We start from the raw sequence: 19,978 nt of genomic DNA, 5'->3' as shown, positions 1-19,978 counted from the left end.
TGCATCATATCGACGGCGCAATGAACTCTCAAAGAAAGAATGGAAATTGAGGCTTCGGAAACACAGATCAGCTGTAAGATCAAAAGGTCATTTTTCTTATTTCTTTCTTTTTTAAGGCTTTCAGGCCGTTTTTTCTTTCCCAGACGATGCAAACCTTAAGAAATGCATAGCAGGCAAAACAGCTTACAAAAAATAATTATCTATACTTAAACAGCTTACCAAAAAATAATTATCTATGATCAGGGAAAACAGCTTACCAAATCAGCTTGCAAATAATTATCTATAACGGTATTAAAAAAAAATCTATCGATCCCAAAAATTTGCAGATGTTCTTCTTTCCCTGTAACTTAAACCTCAAACAGCTTACTGGCCAGATTTAGAATTGTTTTATTTCGCCAAATCAGCGCCACTGACATACTTGGCTACAAAAGAAATCAATCTGAACGGCGCCCCTATCAAAGGGGCATCAGAGAGTGGAACCTCTGGTGGCTTCTCAATATTTTTCCTTCCTTGCAGATCTTCCTCATGAATTTGGATTTCATCCAACGGAACTGACGCAATATCTTCACTAGTTCTTGGTTCATCTAATCCTGGAGGCTGTGCTAATCGTACTCCAGGATCAGCAACAGAGTTCTCAACACCATGACTAGTGCTAAATCTCTCCTGAATTCCCACTGAAGGTTGAATCTGTTCACCATATTGTAATATATAATCTGTGGAAGTTCCCGTTTGTGACATCTCATGATTAAGCATAGGGGAAGAATGTTCGGTAGAAGCAGCATGTTGATTTGGCTGTATGTGTTGTTCGGTCACCTGAACATAAAATCATGGCAAACTTGAGATGCACATAATATTTACTTTGTTTGAATTGCAACATCAAGAGAGCAATCGACTATACGAATTATTTGTGGAAAAAATGATATTAAAGGATCAACTTGTGAGCAAGTGGGTAATCATATAGAAGTTCAAGGTTCAAGTGCTCATTGTAAAACCTACTTTGATCTTAATATTTCAGACTACTGGAAAACAATTAGATACTAAGAAAAGAAAGGATCAAACACTCAAAGTTTACTATCCAATAGTAAACATATTTTACAAAAAAATTAAAGCTTTATAGAAATAACTATTGTACAAAATAGACCATATTTATATATATCAAGAAAGCAGCAGTTGGGAAATACTCCAAAATTCCAATTGTTAGTTGTTACCTTTCCAGCAAGCTCTCCATTTCCAGAATCTGGCTTCTGGATGAATGCATCAGCTCCTTCTATCTGATCAAGTGGTTTTATCTCTTCAGGGAACTGCATCAAACACAAGACAATCTTTTACTTTATTTAATGCTGAAAAAGAGGGGTGGAGGAGGAATGAGGCTGCCTTACGGTGAGAAAAAAATTTAGAAACCATTCAGGGATAATCTCCATAAACTCTCCAACATAGGTATGGATACCAGGTAAATTATAGCTTGACAGGTACCGTACAAGAACCACCACAAACACCTAAAGTTAGGGGTATCTTCTTCCCACATTAATTAAGAATTAAGCCTGGCTAAATGATAGAATTCTGATGGCTTTAGCTACCATCTTTAGCTATTTTTTAAAAAAAGGCAAAAGGGAAAAAATCCTAGCAATTTGATAATTTATAGTCAATGTCAATAAACCACAAAACTTTGATCATGTTATAAACTCCTGTTTCAGATAAATTTTCAGCTTATCTAAAAGGAAAGAACTAGAAATCTGACTTCAGATATATTTTCTCAATAAAACAGATGAAACTTCAATGTTTACAAAGTTGATTATCACAATGAATGAAAGAGAAGAAATTCACTAAAAGTTTATGAAACAGCAAATTAGAGTTTTATAATCATGACAAGATATTTCATGCCAATAGATTTGGATGATAAATAGTTCCGATGATGGACTACCGTACCACCCCAAACCACCCAGTAGGGGTGTAGTGTACCATACCAGGATAGGAACCGATACAAATCTCATGTTCAGATCAGTACCACCCTGTACCAAAGCATACCAAGGTGTACCAAGATAAAAAAAATATAAAAATATTTTGATGATTGTTTCGGTATAGGATGTTTACATCGCATACTGACCCATACCAAACCGAATTGGTGATGTATCGGTACGGTATTTGGTACCAAGATTGTGGATCTTGGTTCTGAAAATATTTGTCAGGGTTTTAGCATCCTAAGATCAGACACCTATCAAATTAGTTTCTTTCAACCCTCACTCCCCCTCCTTCAACCACTTAGAACAAATCTCTCCCTCTCTCTCCATCAAGCCAAAATGCTCTGCAAGAAAGCATTACATCAGATGATTTATTTAGAGAACATTAATATTAGAATTTGAATGAGTTAACACACTCAACAAATGGAATTGGCATACCATTTAATTCAAATTTCGAATGCCAATTTAATGGACATCAAATATTACATTTTGCTGATGTGACTATTGTTTGTCACTTTGCAATGACGCCATCTAGTAGAAGAATGTACAATCACATTAGAAGATTCACTAATATTAAATATAATTTTGGGTGGACATTCTAATTAAAAAGTTACATCTTACTCTTCTTAGAAAGAAGTCTTAAATAGACCAGAAAAAAGGTGGGCCACAGTGTTACAGACTACAATCCCAACTTCCACAGCAACAAATAGCAAAGTAATTGCAGCGATAGTAATTTATGACCGATTTGAAGTACTTTCTTTCTTTTGAGTTTTGACAAATGTGTATGGATTTGGTGAACTTCAAGTATATTAAAAACACAACAAACTTTTAGAGAATTTGCAACTGAAAAGCTGGTGGAAAATAACCTTTGTCATCTCCATTTTTGAAGTTGCATAGAAAGAAGCTTCCCTTTCAAGGCGTTGGATCCGCAATTCCAATCCAGATATGTTTTCCACCAAATGTTGGTTTTCTTGAATAATATTGCTTCTAGATTCTTCCAACTCCTTTACCTGTCAGGCTTTGTTATTTAATAGTCATATCAGAAACTTAGGCGATAAGGTGGTAGAGTAACTTATTATGTTGATGCATGATGTGTGCATGGCAAGATACTTTTGTTGGATGTTAAAGAACATAAAGCAATAAACAACCACAAACCAAGACCTATCAAGCCTGAGGGAATTCGGGGGCTGACAATGTGTTCTAGCCTAGGTATTATTCTGTCACTCCAGATGTATACCTGAATCAACCAATTAGATAAGATATGGCTCCACTTTATTATCACATTCTGTGGATTAGCTTATTCAAGCTTGGATGGATTGCATAAACGATTATTCTTGATTTCAAAACTTGTTTTGGTTTATGCTGCAAAAGATCTGATAAAGATTCACTATGCCAGAGTCAAATAGAAGAACAAATATAAGTTCTAGCTTGAAAAATTACAGAAAGAATTATCCCAGAATGAATCTTTAGACTCGCAAACTGATAATGAAAATGAGTGTGGAAAGCAGCAATATCATGATAAAATACAAAGGACACTATGAGTGTTTATGATTAAATCATTACACTATAGGAAAAATGACTATAAATTACTATTATCCCTGCAACCTATGCAATTATAACCCAGAAACGTGTAAACTAGGTGGTGCTTATTTCTTGAGGTAAAGGCAGATCATGCTTGCTCACTAGATAAAACATTTTAGTAGCATAAGACTTTAGGAAGATATTTGCAGCAGGCAAGAGGGTTAATCACATGGATAATATGGTGAGAAGGTAATATACCAACTGATGCTCGAGCCCTATGTGCTTTGTTAAATTTTCAACTATTTAATTAACACCCTGTTCTGACAATATTGTAGTGTTAAAAGTAGAAAACTCAACCCACATCCTCCCAGGAGTAGAACTTTGGATCAAGTTAAGCCATGATTTGACACTCCAACTTAGTATTGCAGCAACAATGCTTTCTCCGGAAATAAAACAAACTCTTGCAGATCACAAAAGAACAGTGCTAGGTGGCAAACTAACAAAATTGACCACTAAAAAAAGTGGTTCCAAATGCATGAGGTCCCTGCCACTACAGGACATGGGAAGGGTCCAATATATGCTGCATTACACTCGGGTGCAGATAGGCTGTTTTCATGTTTCGAACCCATGAAACAAAGGTCACACTGAAGCAACCTTCCTGTTGTGCCAACGCCCGCCCTCAAAGTTGACTACTAGTAAGTACTAAATTAATCGTGAAACAAAGGTTAGGGAATATCTCATGTTGACTGTAACACAAATAATTCAATGATCTACAAGAAAACCACCAATTAATGAGGCAAGAGGAACTGCAAATGGAGGGGTTGTGAGACCCAAGGTTTCAAACTTGGTTTTGGCTTCAGTTTCAGCCATCTCCATGAAATTTCAGTTTTGACAATTAGGGTGGTTTCGGAAGTTTCACTCACAAGTTTTTGAGTGTCAATCAAAAAATCAACAAAAATTAAGAAAAAAACCAAGAAAAGTAATCATGCAACATCTTCGAGTATTTTCTGTTATATACATTCCCTATTCCTGTAGTTATGTCAATCATAGGCTGAAACAAACATCATGTATAACTGAAATTTAAGCACACATACATATGTATTGTATTATTCACTTCTTGAAATTCAATATTCAAAAAGTCATTAGATGAAGAAACTATGTAAGTGTTCAGGCCTGCTGCATTCATATCTCTTCTATTTATATAGAAGTCACAAACATATCAAATTTAGGCATTTATTTCAAATATTTTTAAGACCAAGTGGTTATTTAATCAAATGCATACCATTTTAGAATGTCATGTTTATTTTGTATAAACAAAGATATTATCATCGTGAAATGTCTTATAATAAATTGTTCACAGTAGCCTTTATCAAGGTTTTAAATCCCACACGGCGGGCATATCTTAATTTCTCTATGGAACAGGATGCCCCGATGTCCTACCCCATCCTGATAGCGGTCCCGATCATATATCCTTATAGATATCCTCCATCTCTCTCCCCTTCTTCCTTCCTTCCCTTCTTTTGTTCTTTTTCTTCTCTCTTTCCTTCCTTTCTTTTCTTCCACCTTCCTTTCCTTTTCTTTTTCTTTCTTTTTTTATCCCTTTATTTCTTTTTACCTTTTTTATTCTTCTTTCCATTTCTTTTTTTCCTTCTTTCCTTCATTTCTTTCCTTTTCTTCTCCCTTCTTTTCTTTCCTTCCCTTCATCTTTCCTTCTTTTCTTTCTTTTCTCTTTCTTCTCTCCCTGCGTAGATGGGTTTTGGAGTCTCGAGCCCATCCTGGTCCCATTTTCTCGTAGGAATGAGATGGCTAGCAGCACCCCCCCTCCGGGTCCCCGCGGGACTTAAAACCTTGGGCTTTATAAAGTATTATAGTAAGAGCCTTTTCAAAGTCCTTGGCGTGTTGAGGATCATACTTATTATTTATCCCTTCTTATAATTCAAGAAAAAGAAAGAAAAATATTATTTATCCCTTCTTATAATTCAAGAAAAGAAAGAAAAATAATTGAAGATTGAAATTGTATAGCTTATCTACTTACATAGTAAAAATACAACCACAACATTTTTGTAATCGCCAAAATGAAATATAAAAATGGCATTTATTGTTAGTTTCAACCAGTTTTGGCCAAAACTAGAAGAAATTGGATCGAAACCGGTAAATTTTGGCTGATACTGGTCAATTTTGACCAAAATGGATCAGTTCCAACCAAAACTTAAAACCATAGCAAGATCAAAGCTGCTAAAGCTACATCAAAAAGGATAGTAGAATTAGGTCAATATCCTCATAAATAAAGAAGCCTTGTGATTAACCTTGACCAAATTATGGGAAGCTATTAGAAAATCGAGCATGTGCAATAATAGTAACATTACTTATATCAAGTACAAGAGCAACACCATGCCCTACAAAGTAGCTGTGGTGCATATTTTACTGCAAAGCAGATCTGTATGCAGTTGTCTTGTGGAAGTCATCTTATCAGAATATAAGTAGGCCTAAGTAGAAGCATTTGTTCCTTACAAAGAGATAAGCACAACCAAAAGCTATAACAGATCCAGCCTTTCAAACCAGGCAACGGAACTTGTATGATATCATGCAATGCAAAGCAAAGCTGACAAATTTTTCTTAAGGTAGTGAAAGATCACAGAGTCTGTATACATAAACCTTCTTATGCAGATATTTTTGCAAAAATGCATATACAAATCAGGGAATCTTTACCAAGATAAAAATAATTCTTGTAGTCAATACAAGGTTCCAGCACAAAACTTGAGAAAACTGCCAGGAACTTGTATCTCTTTAAGAAGCCATTAATGCAGGTTTTAATACCTATGCACATGCATTTGCCTACTAGGAACCTTGTTCTCAAGAAAAAGCACAGGATTCTGGATCCAAGTCCATCTTATTGCAATAATCTCCTTGATTCCAAGTAATGATATGAGTTAATGGAATCAAGTAAAAACCAAATAGCCTCAATAATTATGGCTCTAATCTAACTTATTAAGAGAATAAGAATCACAAATGGATATCAAGAAGTGCACACGTTAGAGCAACCACATCCAATCCTCATGGATGTCAAACCATATGAAGCAATAAAGACACAATTGTTGGATCAAGGACCCAAGGACAAAGAAAAGATACAAACTGAGTGTTTAAAGTTTAAACTTCAAAATCCTTAAATAGAAATTTACATGGACAGAGGTAATGGTACCCAATAAAATCTCATATTCATGGAATGATAGTAATAGTACAAGGCACTAACATCTCACCTCTGCTTGTGTTTGCTTGCGCCTACACGGTATTTTAGCCATTATACTAATATCTTAAATGGAAACGAACACATATAGAAAAATTATTGTTGGCGTGTTATTTCCCAAAGGAAAGATGCAGCCTTCCATCTAGAGATTTACCTTGTACTTCATCACTGCCACACAGGGAATTAAAAAAATAAAAGTTCATGAAAAATCAAACATATGAGGCATGTGCATGACAGCAATAATATGACAGTGACAAGGATGCCTAACAATCGCAAATCTAATTAAATAGCAAAGTAGGAACAGGGGGTACAAGGTAGAGGAAGTTTACCTGCTTTTGCAGACTAATGTTGGCTTCCTCCAGTCTAGCAATCATTTCCCTGATCGAAGTCTGGACAGCCCAAAAAACAACTCAAAAGTATAAATATAACAAATAAGAATATCTTGTAGCTCTGTAGATTAAAACTACTAAAACATGTATAAATAACATAATCTATCGAACGGTTTTCCAAATGTATGCATTTTGATAAGACGAGTAAATCAGTCACACAAAATATGACTAGCAAAGATGAATCATAACATCGTCACAACAGAAAGATATATAACGCAAGGGGCTAGAGGGCAGGTAGCCTTAGTTATTTCAACTCTCAAATTCCGAATTTTAGGAGAACTTAGAAATCTCTTGATTGATTTTCTACTAGGATAAGATCAGATTATACAAGTAATGCAATGCATAAGACATATACGAGAAGGTAAGAATCCATAGATACCTCCTCTATCCCTTTTGAGCTTGTCACATGCAGATAAGTCAACTTTCTTGTCATTGTAACGGATGCAAATATAAAAGGTTCAAAGGTAAACCATATCAAAGATAATTGAAGAAGAAAACTGCAAAATATGAGTCAGTTGTTCCACTGGGTAATGCTTGAAATGGTTCATAAGAAAATTTCAATTACCTATGCTCTAATAGTCAAGGACATGATGAAAGCAGAAATTATTCCTTCAAGGATTCAATCTTTCTTCAAGAAGATAATGCAAATATCAATCCTACCTAGACCCATAAGGCTGGACATGGAGGAAATCATTATCTAGATTGAGATATTCATAGCACTTGAAATTCACATGTAATAGGCAAATTAATACATTGAATTGGATTTAAGGCACTTTTTAACACATCTTGCAAGTTTTGATGTAATAAAGACAGTTCTAGTTCATTTCAGTACAGACTAGCTTGAACAAATCAATGATCAGATAGCCAGTTGTTGCAGATGAAATTCATCCCTGGCCGAAGGCACTGAAGCATGATGAAGCTCGACGAGTCGACGGCGGCCGGACCTGCAAGAAAAATCTCCGTCGGATGTGGCGGTCCAGTGGTCGTGACAAAGGCCTAAAGGCCTCTCGTTCTTTAGCGAACAGAGCCAAGGTCCTCAGAAGTCAAAATAGATGCTCTTTTATCTTTCACGTGTAGGCCTGTGGTAGCCCAGTGATGCTCCTTGTCCACGAGTGAGCCGAGCGGATGCCACGACCATGACGACTGGCTCAACAAGATTCCTCGACAGTAATTCATTTCTGAACAAAAGTAACATCGAGAAGGGTGCCTCAAACACCAACTCTGTCATGCAGATGGCTCCCCACTTTTCTCCAAGTAGACTCCATTTTTGGCAAAAGGTGACCTTGGCACGTCTTCGGCAAACCTGAGATACTCCCTTTTTCCGACCCAATTATGACTCAAACTTAAGAGTAGGGAGGCTAGTGTTGGGGGTGGTACCCCAGCCATACCGAAGACACAAGACAGAAGAGGTCCCAAAGAAGCCAAGCCCCTCCTCCCCCACTCTCAGTTCCTTGATTGTCCGTTCGTGTGATTAATGGGTGTGTCCCCACATGCCATGAGACAACAACGTTCACCAAATTTAAGGTCTAAAAGCCATGCACAAATTTCAAGGACATTCGATGAGGGGAGAAGATCTCTGGCGCCCGCCATGCGGGGCCCTGATGGGACAAGGAGGGACGGTGTGACCCATCCTTCATCAGGCACCGACCCAAGAGGTGCCATAATTCAGGCTTCTCCCTTGAGGATCATTGGCCAATCTTTACTCCTAATCACGTGTCACTCCAGTGACTATGTCAAAATATTTCGGAGAGAACTTACCCCCTTTATTAGAGATATTTCTTGTATTAGCCGAAGATGTGAGATGGACTTCTAAACCATGCCAACTACCATGCATCAGCCCCTAGGTCACTTGGATCTAAGAGAGGCATTAATTGCCTCTCTCCCTCCCATCCCATCTTTCCATAGGCATTAGAACAAGACAAAAAGAAAAAGAAAAAGAAAAAAAGATGGAGGGGAGAGAAGGTGGCGGAGAGAAAAAGCAGGAAGAAGCTGCACCTATGCGTCAAGCTTCCGCCCGCATGCCCGCACTCCCTACGCAGATCCGATCCCTACCTATGCCGACAAACGCGTGCCAGCCTTGGCCCTTGCATTGACCACCGATCCCTACATCGGCCTCCACTCAGTTTTAGCCATTTGACCCCTAGAGCATTTCTTTATGGCCTCTCTCTGGCCCATCACATCATTCCCTTTAAAGATAAAGGCAGCCATGAATAAAGCCCTGTTATTATCAAGACCCTAGTTATTAATTCATGCAATAGAAGCAGCTCCCACTTGCTGTGATGTGACGCTATCCACCAGCCTTAGGATAACCAATGGGTCAAACGTGATTCCCAAGAACATCATGAGGGGCAAAAAAAATCTTTTGTGGCCTTTCATCTTCCCAAGGCTCCAAACTCACCTATAAAAAGGTAAACAGGGGACCCCAAAAGGTATGCCTCCTCTTCCTCTAAAAAGTACTTGCTCTTTCCCTCTTGTTGCGAGAAATCTAACTTGAGCATCGGAGGATCTTTGCCGAAACCACCTCCGACAGAGATTTTTCTTGCAGGTCCGACCGCCGTCGACTCACCGGGCTTCGTCATACTCCAGCGCCTCCAGCCCGAGATGAATTTCATCTGCAACACCAGCCTTTCTTCATTTTGGAGTTGTGCTCAGGAAACCCATCATTTCTGTCCTTGACTTTGTTTATTTATCAATCATTGAGAAGTTAAGGCTGCTATTGGATAAAATGCTGCTTATCTCTAGGTTTAGAGAAAGACTACAAACAAGGTGCTGTACTTGTGGTAGTTCGAATGACTCACTCATGATGCATGTGTGTGACAATTATGTTCCTAGAGTTTGGTATGAGTTGTGAGGAGTTGGAGATCTCCACATACTGTATTGTTGAGATAATTACTAAGGCAACTATGCAAGCATAATCCCCAGAGAATCTGGAAGGATACATGCTTAATGCTCATTCCAAGATGAACTTCGAGGCAATAAAAGGGTGCTGTATTACATTGTTGTTAATCAAACAAGGGACTGTTTGGCTAGGTAGGATGTTTTAGGAACACTATGTGAATGCAATACAACAACTAGCGGGAAACACTTTAGGCAAAATATCCAACGGTTCTATTGCTTTTAGTGTATGGTTGACTTAAATGAATTTTTTAAAAAAAATCTGGTGCAGCTAAGTCCAACAAAAAGGACTTCTATGGGTCTTAATTTTAAGCCTGAAGTCATGTATTTTGATTCACATTTAATAACATTATTTTCAGATGGCAATAGGATTCCTCTCTTAGATATTTAGGGATTGAACAGACATGTAATGGATGCTCAAATAGCTAAGAAAGGGGGTGGCCAATAGAAGTTTGCTTTGTCCCTTTTAAGAGTCCTAATTAGACTAAGGCCCCGTTTGGTCTTGCTGTAGCTAGTAGAGCTCTGGGTGGCAAAGCAAAAACTAGTAGAACTTTTAATAGAAACTTTTTACTGTTTGGTAACTATATTTTTAATGTGATGTGAAACTTTAACATTTGTTGAGTAACCAAACTAAGAAAATTTTAGTATTAGGAAATAATAGCAAAAGATATTATATAGTGCTTTCAATTGTCTAACTATTTGTGTTATCAAATTTATAAATAAATTATTTTGATATTTAATCTAAATAATATAATAAATAAGAAATGTTTAACTCCATTTACAATAACAATATTATTATAATATGATAAAAATGATATTATTAATTTAGCATATTGTAATATTGTTATATTATAGTATGAGCAGTATCACAAAATAATGATGATGATAATTATATTGTATTGCATTGTACCATCAGAACTATTATTATAAAGTCTTGTTAACTTATAAATTATTTTTAATTAGCTTTTTTAAATAAATAGCTTTGTTAGGACTTGAACATGAGTCTCTTAAGGAAAAAAACTGCTTCCAAAGACACGTCACAAGTAGAGCCTTTGCCTAAAAGCTACTTATTGGAGCTTGCTACTAGACCTTTTTCAGTTTTTGGAGGAGCCAAAAAGCTATTTCAAAACTTTTACCAAACATCTCAAAATCACTCAAAAGACATCATGGCCCTCCAAGAAATGCTTTTTGGCCCTTCAAAAGCAATGCCAAATAGACCTAAGAAAGCATGAAGTTGTCAAGTGGTTGACCAGACCACCGTTACAGCCAAAAAAAAAAAGACTTGGCTGTTGTTTTCGAGTTAGGTTTGGTATCAAGTTCACTACAAACAAAACAATGAAGTCTCCATCTGAACCATTCATCTGTATCAGATTTGAATCGCAACCGGGATTACCTGCTCTCAAGGTTCACATCCTCTTCTTCCATTTTCCATTTTCTTGTACGTGAGTTATTTATTTCCGTTCTTCCTCTTCCCTATTTTTCATTTATCCTTATTCCTATATTATCTTTTCTTCTTTTCTTGTCCCTTCTCTTCGCATCTTCTTCTTGTGCTCGTTTGTTCTTCCCTACATTTTCTCAAAGTTTCTCCTTAATTTCCTTTCTATCTTCCCTTCTCTGCTCTCTAACTTTATTTTCCTAGCCAGCTGTCACAGAGCTATGCAATCAAGCAGAGTATTGCTGTTTGAACAAGTCGGAAGCAGATCTTGAAGGAAGCTGCTGCACTTTTTATCTTTGCAACAGTTCAGACATCAAGATATCAATATCTACCCACCTCATGCCAGACCACCACCAGTCTTTTATTGTTTACTCATGAGAATTTATATGGGAGGTGGAGCGGAGGGTGGGATGTGGAGGCTTGGTGGCAGGGAAGGATAAGGTTTGGAGGCTTGGTAGTGGTGTGGTTGAAGTGAGGGCCGAGCCGGCAGGGTCAAGGCAACAAGGAGGCTAAGGCAAATTTGGATGAAAGTGGACTTACGAGAGCTGGAGATGGAAGGGTACAGGCAAAACAAAGCAGGACGAAGAAGGCGAAAGGGTTAAGTGGCGAGACAGAGAAGTCAGAATACAAAGCAACAAAGTGATATACCATACTTCATGAAAAATGCATAATATTTGAGAGAGAAAAAAATGCATAACATATTACGAAAAAGGAAAAAGGGAAGAAACTCTCTCCACAGCTGATCAACGTACTAATTCAGCCACAATGCAATATGGAAACAACATATATCCAGGACATGTCAAATCCAAACAATTACCTCCTTTAATACCCAGCTGTCTTTGATGCCCTCCATGTCCCTGACTCTGTCCTCTAAGATCACCTGTCAAATTTGAATTAGCACCATACCTGGTGCAGAAACAATTTTCTATAGAACCTAGAATAATATTCACACAGAAACAAAAAAAAGTTTATTCATATAAACATGTAAAATAACAACTGTTACCTTAGCTATATCCTTTTTTTGCATTTTAATCTTTTAGGACGTATATGATGCTGAAAGACTAAATGCCATGCTTTTTTCTTACAACAAGATAATAGCCTGAGAGACTTTTGGAACTTTCATTAACATTATAATGCAACAAAATGACCAAAACAAGTACTCTTTAATGGTCTCAAACATTTTTTTCACCCTGTGACTGCTGATGTTTATCTCCTAAGTGGCTCTTATATTATTGGTTTAGCCTTTATCACCTGAGCATTAGGTTTACTTCAGGAATAGTCTTGTCAAAGTCCTAAAAGTAGAATAGTAAATTCTGAAAGAAAACCTGATGTTTTCAACCATCTTTATAGTAATGCACATCTTACAGCCGCCACATTTTACTACATCCATAAGCATCAGTTTTACTTAATATCATGTCAAAAAAATAAATCCATGTAATATGTTACAACCACTGAACTTACTCAGCAAGAAAAGAATGTATGTATGGATTAAGCTATATTCATCATCAAACATATTATTCCAGGAGTATGCACTCCATTTTTCTGATCAGCAATTTCCTTCTCCTGCTCCACCTTCTGACTCATTTATATATAAATGAAATCGTGGTAGATACAGCTATCCAGAAGCTATGTGCGTAATAGGTTCAATTCCCTCAACCTCAAATTAATTTGCTCTCCATTCATGCACCATATTTAAATAAATAAGTGGTTGATAATGGCAACATAAACAACTACCTCCTTCTGTATCACTGAATCATTTCCAATCTGTAAATCATTGAGTTTTGCCTCCAAGCTAGCCTGAATTGAGAGAGAAGGGGGAGTCAAATTCCTTACTGCTGCAATTAATTTTGTTGCAAAAGAAAACATAGGAATGCACAAGCACAGAAAAAGAAAAAGATGAGGATAGAGAAAAAAGCAAAGATTCGGATCCCAGCAGGACGTCCCGCGGGACGTCGGGATATGGTATCATCCTATGTGTCCGGAGAAAGCTGTCCCACTAGCGTCCCAGCATCCCATCGGGACACCTTGGGACATCCTATGTCCCACGTGTTCGTTCCATGAAAAACTAGGACAGTTCCATCCCACAGAATTTAAAACCTTAAAAAAAAAGTATTCATGAAGTCTTGGTTGCTCCCTATTCATCAGTTCTTCTTGCTAGTCAATCTAGAATCTACATGCTTCCCAATTATTTTGTTTTAAACAAAGAACAACACAATTTGTAATAGCAATTACCTCCTTCTGGGAACAACAGTCTACTTCATTTTGTAAAACTTTGATTTTCTCTTCCAAGTTGACCTGTAAACATCACAAGGATATGTATCAATGCCTCAGTCTCAGAGTTATAGTAGAAAGTTCTTAAAACAAAGTTAAAGTGCATGGTATGCATGTGAGAATGTATGCATGCTTAAGTTAGTCCAGTCCCTACCTCTGAATATCAATAGAAGTAAATAAATATAATAAAATCAGGCCTTAGGTTATGCTATGGCGGGAAAAATGGGAAAGGGGAGAGGAGGCGGAGGGTGCAACTAAAGTTTTAAATCCCATGAGACAAGGTTGTCCTAATTTTCTCATAGAATGGGATGCGCCGCCATCCCGCTCTGTCTCGACACTTGGGATAAGGAATGTTCCAAGACATCTTGGTCAGGATACTGGGACGATGGCAAAACAGTCCTGTGCCAACACATGGGATGGTATCCCGCCCAAGTGTCTCATAGTACATCCTATCGGGACCTAAATCCTGAGGTGTAACATAAAAGAACGTCAGAAGTTTATCTAGGTTTGTCCATATATAATATGATATGCTCATTCCTTCTACTTTTTTTGACTAAATAGTCGATTATCATTGTCTTGAACACAAAGCATAATCAACCCTAGTACCTGTTTTTTAAGCCAAGAATTCTTTTCATTTGCTAATTGTCTGATTTCTTCCTGTAGCTTGACCTGTAAGGCAATGCATTTCAAAGAAAAATATAAAGGATGTATTAGGATATGGCAAAAGGGGAAGGACATGTGTTACTATGTCAAGCTAGCATTGCTTGAGACCAAAAGGGCCTCTCAAAGCACATATTCAGAAAATATTCTGAACTTCAAGCAAACACACATTCTTAGTTACAAACTTGAAACAACAAGAACCATAAGACTTGAGGAACATTCAACATGGAAAGATATTCTTCATAATATAGCCTTCGTAAGCTTCCTAGTTGGATGATAGTGTTTTCTTTGATGCAAAAAATAAATAAACAAACATCAATATCCTAAACTACTGATTAAGTTTTGAAGCATTATGAAACCCCTAATGAATCCTCGAATATTCTGAACTTTAGCATCCAAACTCCAAAGTGAACAATTTATTATAACATGCCAACATCATTTTTAATGGAGGAGATGGATATAAAGTAGGAAGTGTCTGGTGAAGAATGGACCTACTAGAGGAGGCATAGAGGTTTGCATCAGTTGGGGACAATGTGATGGAGATAGTACGAACACGTGTGCTAAGATTTGAGGAGATGCTGGTACAAACCAGTGATCAAGTTTCTGTTTAAGGGTCAAGAAAGATTGTCCAGAAAGAAGAAAAATCTAAGCTAGCAAGGCTAGTTTTGTGGTACAGGATTTCAAAACACTTGCAGTAAAACCAGAAATAAGAACATATAAATCTTGACAGCTAAAAGGAACATTGATGCACAAAACTCAAAAGGTTATCAATCTAACTTGAATTGCTAGGGATGATGACTAATCATCACAGTTATGGTCATCGCCATCTTTCACCTCATCATTGAGGCTGCATGAAACACATGCTGGAGAGAATAACTTGATTTTTGAATGTTGAATAGAGTTGGCATTTTTTTCTCTTTTTCCTTCTTTTACGGAAAAAAAAGCAACAATAACAACAATGACCAGAGTGCCAACATGCAATTATCTGAGCAAAATACTTGGAGCAACATCTCCCAAAATTTGAACATAGAACATCCTCCATTGAGAGGACGGCAGTAACCACCAGACTATGGCCTAGTTTGTAACTGTATGGATGCCATCAAAGGGAAGTTGTATAAAAGGACAACCGGAATAAATTTATTAAATCATTGTGAGTTGATGGAATAAGAAATGCATCAGTTCACTGAAGAAATTGAGAAATTTTAGTACTTCCAAACATGAAGTGCTGTTTTGAATATAGTCTATTCCATTAACAGTTTGTTACAGATAGTGGGTATAAATAAAAAAAGATGCTACTAGACATAAATATTATTGGTTTCTTAAGGAACTGATTCTAACGCCTGAGTGCCATGGGATGTGAACAGAGGAAACTGGAAAAATAAAAGTCAGAAGGATCCACAGGAGGCCATGATTCCATGATCTCAATATTTTCAAGATAACAAAAGTCAGTTTAAGATTCATGCTTTTATGCAGATAGGAATTTGGGGATCAACAGCCTCCAGTGATCCCTTCAACCCTTCGCTTCCTCAGCCTTCTCTTAAAGGCAACTTCCACGTGGGTAAGAAATATCAAGCAGGAAAGGAACCTGCATCCAATCAGAGGCTAAATGTGTTTGAGAAAAACATTCGAGGATAAAAGCATTGAGAATATCCATTGTCTGTACTGCAATACTCAGCCGATAATAGAAATTTCTAATTGTTGTGCTATCAATTCCATGGAACTTTGGGGTCTTTTGCCCATATGATATGCACTTACATATTTTTCTTCATAGTTTTTACGCTTCCCCAGCTCAATGTCAGACTCTGATGCCGCAGCACTTTGAAGATCTGTAGTACCCAAATTTTGTGCATAGTGAATCTGCTCAGTCGCTGAACTATGGTTCTGCTCCTGCACATTCACTGCTTCAGCATTGGCTGTAGCATCTTCAGTAATTTTACTCTGGCTTCCTTTCTTTTTCCTGCTTTTCTTCTTCTTTCCATCCATATTTCACCAGGACAACAACAGAACTAATCAAACCTCCCACTTCAGCACCCAGTATCGTGTCTCTCGCTGCTGTAATTAGAAGGCATGCCAGAAAGTTACGGTCTGCATGTTTTTACTAACTAATTAAAGTAATTATATGCCTTCACCAGAATCTTGTGTTATGTATATCTTAGACAGAAAAATGTTAAAACTTTAACAAGAACGTAGAGTAAGAAACGTGGCAATCTTTCAGGATTCATATTTATTAGCAGAAATATATATATATATATATATATATATATATATATATATATATATATATATATATATATATTTCTAAAAAAAAACAAGAAATCGCAACAAATTTCACAGGCCAAGAAATCAACCAATTTCTTTCAGAGAATGATAATATTAGTCTAAGCTACTCAATCCTTCCGAGTAAAAGACACAAATATCACGGCAGACCCAATGAAATCCCTATAAATTCGCAAAAACATCGCAGTGATCTAATTGCAACAAAGAATATAAGGACTAATTTGAGCAAATCCAAGAGTAATCTCAGAAAGGACAAAAAAATGCAGGATTAAACGTTAATCAGACAGTAGATCAGAGATCAAGCATACCTAAATGCCGCCAAGAAAGAAATCCATATTCCCTCGGATTCCGAGATCCAAGCTGCCAGAAAAATACGAGCGTAGAGATCAAGTATCCCCGGGAAAAGATTGGCAAAACCGCCGATCAATCATAATTCTCTACGAAATCTAACGCTCAAACCAACCTCGGAACGCGAACTCTCGGCGGCGCTCAGATCGGAGGAAGAGCGAGTTCTTGAGATGGGATTTGGCACCGCCGCACCGAAAAAAAGAAGTGTGAAAGGTCCGCTTCAAAATCCAACGGTTCGAGCGGGGTAAAGGGAATTTATAAAGGCTGGGAGATACGAGGACAAGGCTGTGATACATCCGTCTCAAGTATCCCAGAAAGTTTGTTGTTAGTTTGTACGATCTACACCATTCATTTTATGGTGGACGAATCTGATTCGTGATTCCACTGGTCCGCTAAATTATTTTGGGAAAAATAGACCTAATGGAATAGATTGGACTCGACCCGGTCCATCCAATGTGGGGATATTGTGGCCAGCCTCTGATTCAATTGCGCTCACTTGACTCGGTGGGAACCACAGTGCGAGTTGGACTAAGTGCAAGTGGTAGATGTAGCATTTTAGTTTCAACTTTTACTAAAAAATTTTGGAAATGAATAAGCAAACATACGGATGTCATATAAATGAATTTTTTTTTAATAAATGAATGATTTCTTGTAATGTTAATTAATAATCAAATTACTGCTAAAGCTATTGGTGCTCCATCTCTATGTAGCCGTTGAGGTTGAATTGGTTGGTGCCTTCTTTGGGATATGTTGTTAAGGAGCTCCATGAATCTTATGTTTGCTTGGAAGGTGATTTGTTGATCATACGCTGGTTAGTTTGTCACTTAATCATTCATGATTTGTATCATTTTGTTTGTTAGAATTTTTGGGTTTTATCGTAGGGTTTGTCTCCTTCTACTATTACATTTGTATAGGATGGCAACTAGTCAGTTGATTGATTAGCCTTTTTCACCCTTGTAAATGGATGATTTGGTATTGGGCAGCATGATTTTTTGATACTTCTTACATAAGGGTGAGTAGACGATGGTTGAAAGAGTTATATAAAGCTTTTTATTTATATATATTATTTTTTCAAAGCTTGTGATATATACATTAGCTCCCTAAGGGTCCATAATTTGATGGATAAATATTATAAGAAAGTTAATCAATTTTTCATTGACTAACTTATCCATATTTTTATACTTCTCCAAGTGAGTAAATTATTTTTCTATATACATCATTTACCAATAAAATTGAAGGAAAATTTTATCCTCGTAGAAGATAGATAAGTCATTTTTCTATCAACTTAAACTTTTATTTTATTCATAAAATACTCATAGCCATATAATAATATTATAATAATATATTATATTATATATAATAAATTAAAATATACTAAATATAATAATATATTATTATATCAATATAATATATTTTATAGTAATATATTATTATATTATATTGTTGTGATAATATAATATAGTATAATTTTATTATAACATAATCTATTATTATAAGATAACTTATTATTTGTAATATAGTATATAATAATATTATGTAATATACATTATATGATATATAAATATATAATAGATATATTTATATAATAAAAGGTATCATAGAAAATAGGAGATAAATTTTAATAACTTATTTGGAAAACTAATAATACAAAAGAACATGAATAACAAATTTCAGAGCCATTTTCTAATATATAAAAGAATATAAATAAATTATTTTTATATCTGAATATTGTTTGAGAAATATTTATTTAAAAAATAAAGATTTCTAGATAAATGATTTATCTTCCAATGGACATATTCTAAAGAGTATTTGATGATATTTTAACTTTTCTACAGATAATGTGTACATGTTTATTGCTAATTACATCGATGCACAAATTTTATCTTTTTAAATGGTTTTGAATCTCTGTTACATTTTTATTTAAAAAATAATTTCTATTTCTTTTCCTTGACACTGATCCTTATTCAATATTCTTCTCTCTACCAACTAAATATTACAGTTCCTCATTTGAACGTTGCGCTTCAAAACAATGCCAGTGCTTATGAGGATTCCAAACTCAACACATTACTTTCTTTTTGGTAAATAGGATGGTATTATTTAGGTAAGTGGGTTTATACAAGAAGTCAAGACGATCGATGTACTACATAGAATAACCCTATCAAAGGATATAGCCGGAGCATTAGAGGCACGAAGCAACAAGACATCCAACACCACTCATAGAGGACATAACAAAGCATGCGGATGAAAAATATACAGAACATCATTAGAGTCCAATGGCTCCTTCAGCACGCTATTTCTTTATTAAAAAAGGAAAATACTTAACATTTATTATCTACTCATGCTTTATAAAATTTTATCCATAGTACTCTCTAAAGCAGAGTAGAAGTTCTATTCATCATTATATGAATGAGAAAAATATTAGATTTTGTGGGATAATAGAATTTATATAAAAAAAAGATATCGATGCAGTCCATGACCTCTGGAATCTAGATGTACTCCTCACAACTGTTCTTGGATGAATTGAGAACTAAGTCCATACTTCATCCATCGGATGCAATACTTGAATGAGACATGAAAATTGAGATAGATGTTATCTATGATAGTTTTGTAAAATTTGATTTTATTACAACCACCATCAAATATATCCACATGCTTAGTTTTAATAGATTCCAACTCAAATTAAAATATCTAAAATAAATATCGATCAGTGTGAGTCACATCTGGATTAATTTGATAAATTCCAACATAAAATGCTTCTAAGAGCATGAAAGAATAATGAATATATGATAATCATTTCTCTCTCCCCCAAGCTAATTAGTTCTAATCAGTTCCAACAAAAAATAAAATAACATCATATATTATGAGATTTATTAGTTGCTCTCACATAAATTATTAAAATGCTCATAAGAGTTTTAAAGAATAATGACAACGTCATGTATATGCATTTCTCTTACTCGCCTCATCTTTCTCAACCAGCAAA

General features: G+C 36.0%; 1 protein-coding gene across 3 annotated transcripts; it reads right to left on the bottom strand.

Annotated features, from left to right (window-relative positions):
* Nucleotides 1-183: 183 nt before the first annotated feature.
* On the bottom strand, nucleotides 184-17,266 carry LOC105044850 (uncharacterized). 3 transcript variants are annotated; one of them, XM_010922888.4, is made up of 11 exons: nucleotides 17,114-17,266; nucleotides 16,959-17,010; nucleotides 16,129-16,425; nucleotides 14,320-14,382; nucleotides 13,675-13,737; nucleotides 13,177-13,239; nucleotides 12,260-12,322; nucleotides 7,053-7,112; nucleotides 2,825-2,968; nucleotides 1,209-1,301; nucleotides 184-813 (listed from the first exon to the last, which is right to left on the bottom strand). In XM_010922888.4, the coding sequence occupies exons 3-11, from the start codon at nucleotides 16,354-16,356 to the stop codon at nucleotides 388-390; spliced, it is 1,203 nt and encodes a 400-aa protein (XP_010921190.1). In that variant the 5' UTR covers nucleotides 16,357-16,425; nucleotides 16,959-17,010; nucleotides 17,114-17,266; the 3' UTR covers nucleotides 184-387. The 3 variants fall into 3 exon arrangements, with proteins under 3 accessions (XP_010921190.1, XP_073113550.1, XP_029120353.1); XM_073257449.1 differs by having other exon boundaries at nucleotides 16,129-16,422; XM_029264520.2 differs by lacking the exon at nucleotides 14,320-14,382 and having other exon boundaries at nucleotides 16,959-17,234.
* Between the last annotated feature and the right edge of the window lie 2,712 nt (nucleotides 17,267-19,978).

This window comes from Elaeis guineensis, chromosome 5, assembly GCF_000442705.2.
Source record: "Elaeis guineensis isolate ETL-2024a chromosome 5, EG11, whole genome shotgun sequence".
In the NCBI taxonomy this organism is placed as follows: Eukaryota; Viridiplantae; Streptophyta; class Magnoliopsida; order Arecales; family Arecaceae; genus Elaeis; species Elaeis guineensis.
Note: the sequence above shows the minus strand (reverse complement) of the source record. Positions and strands in the feature narration are given on the sequence as shown.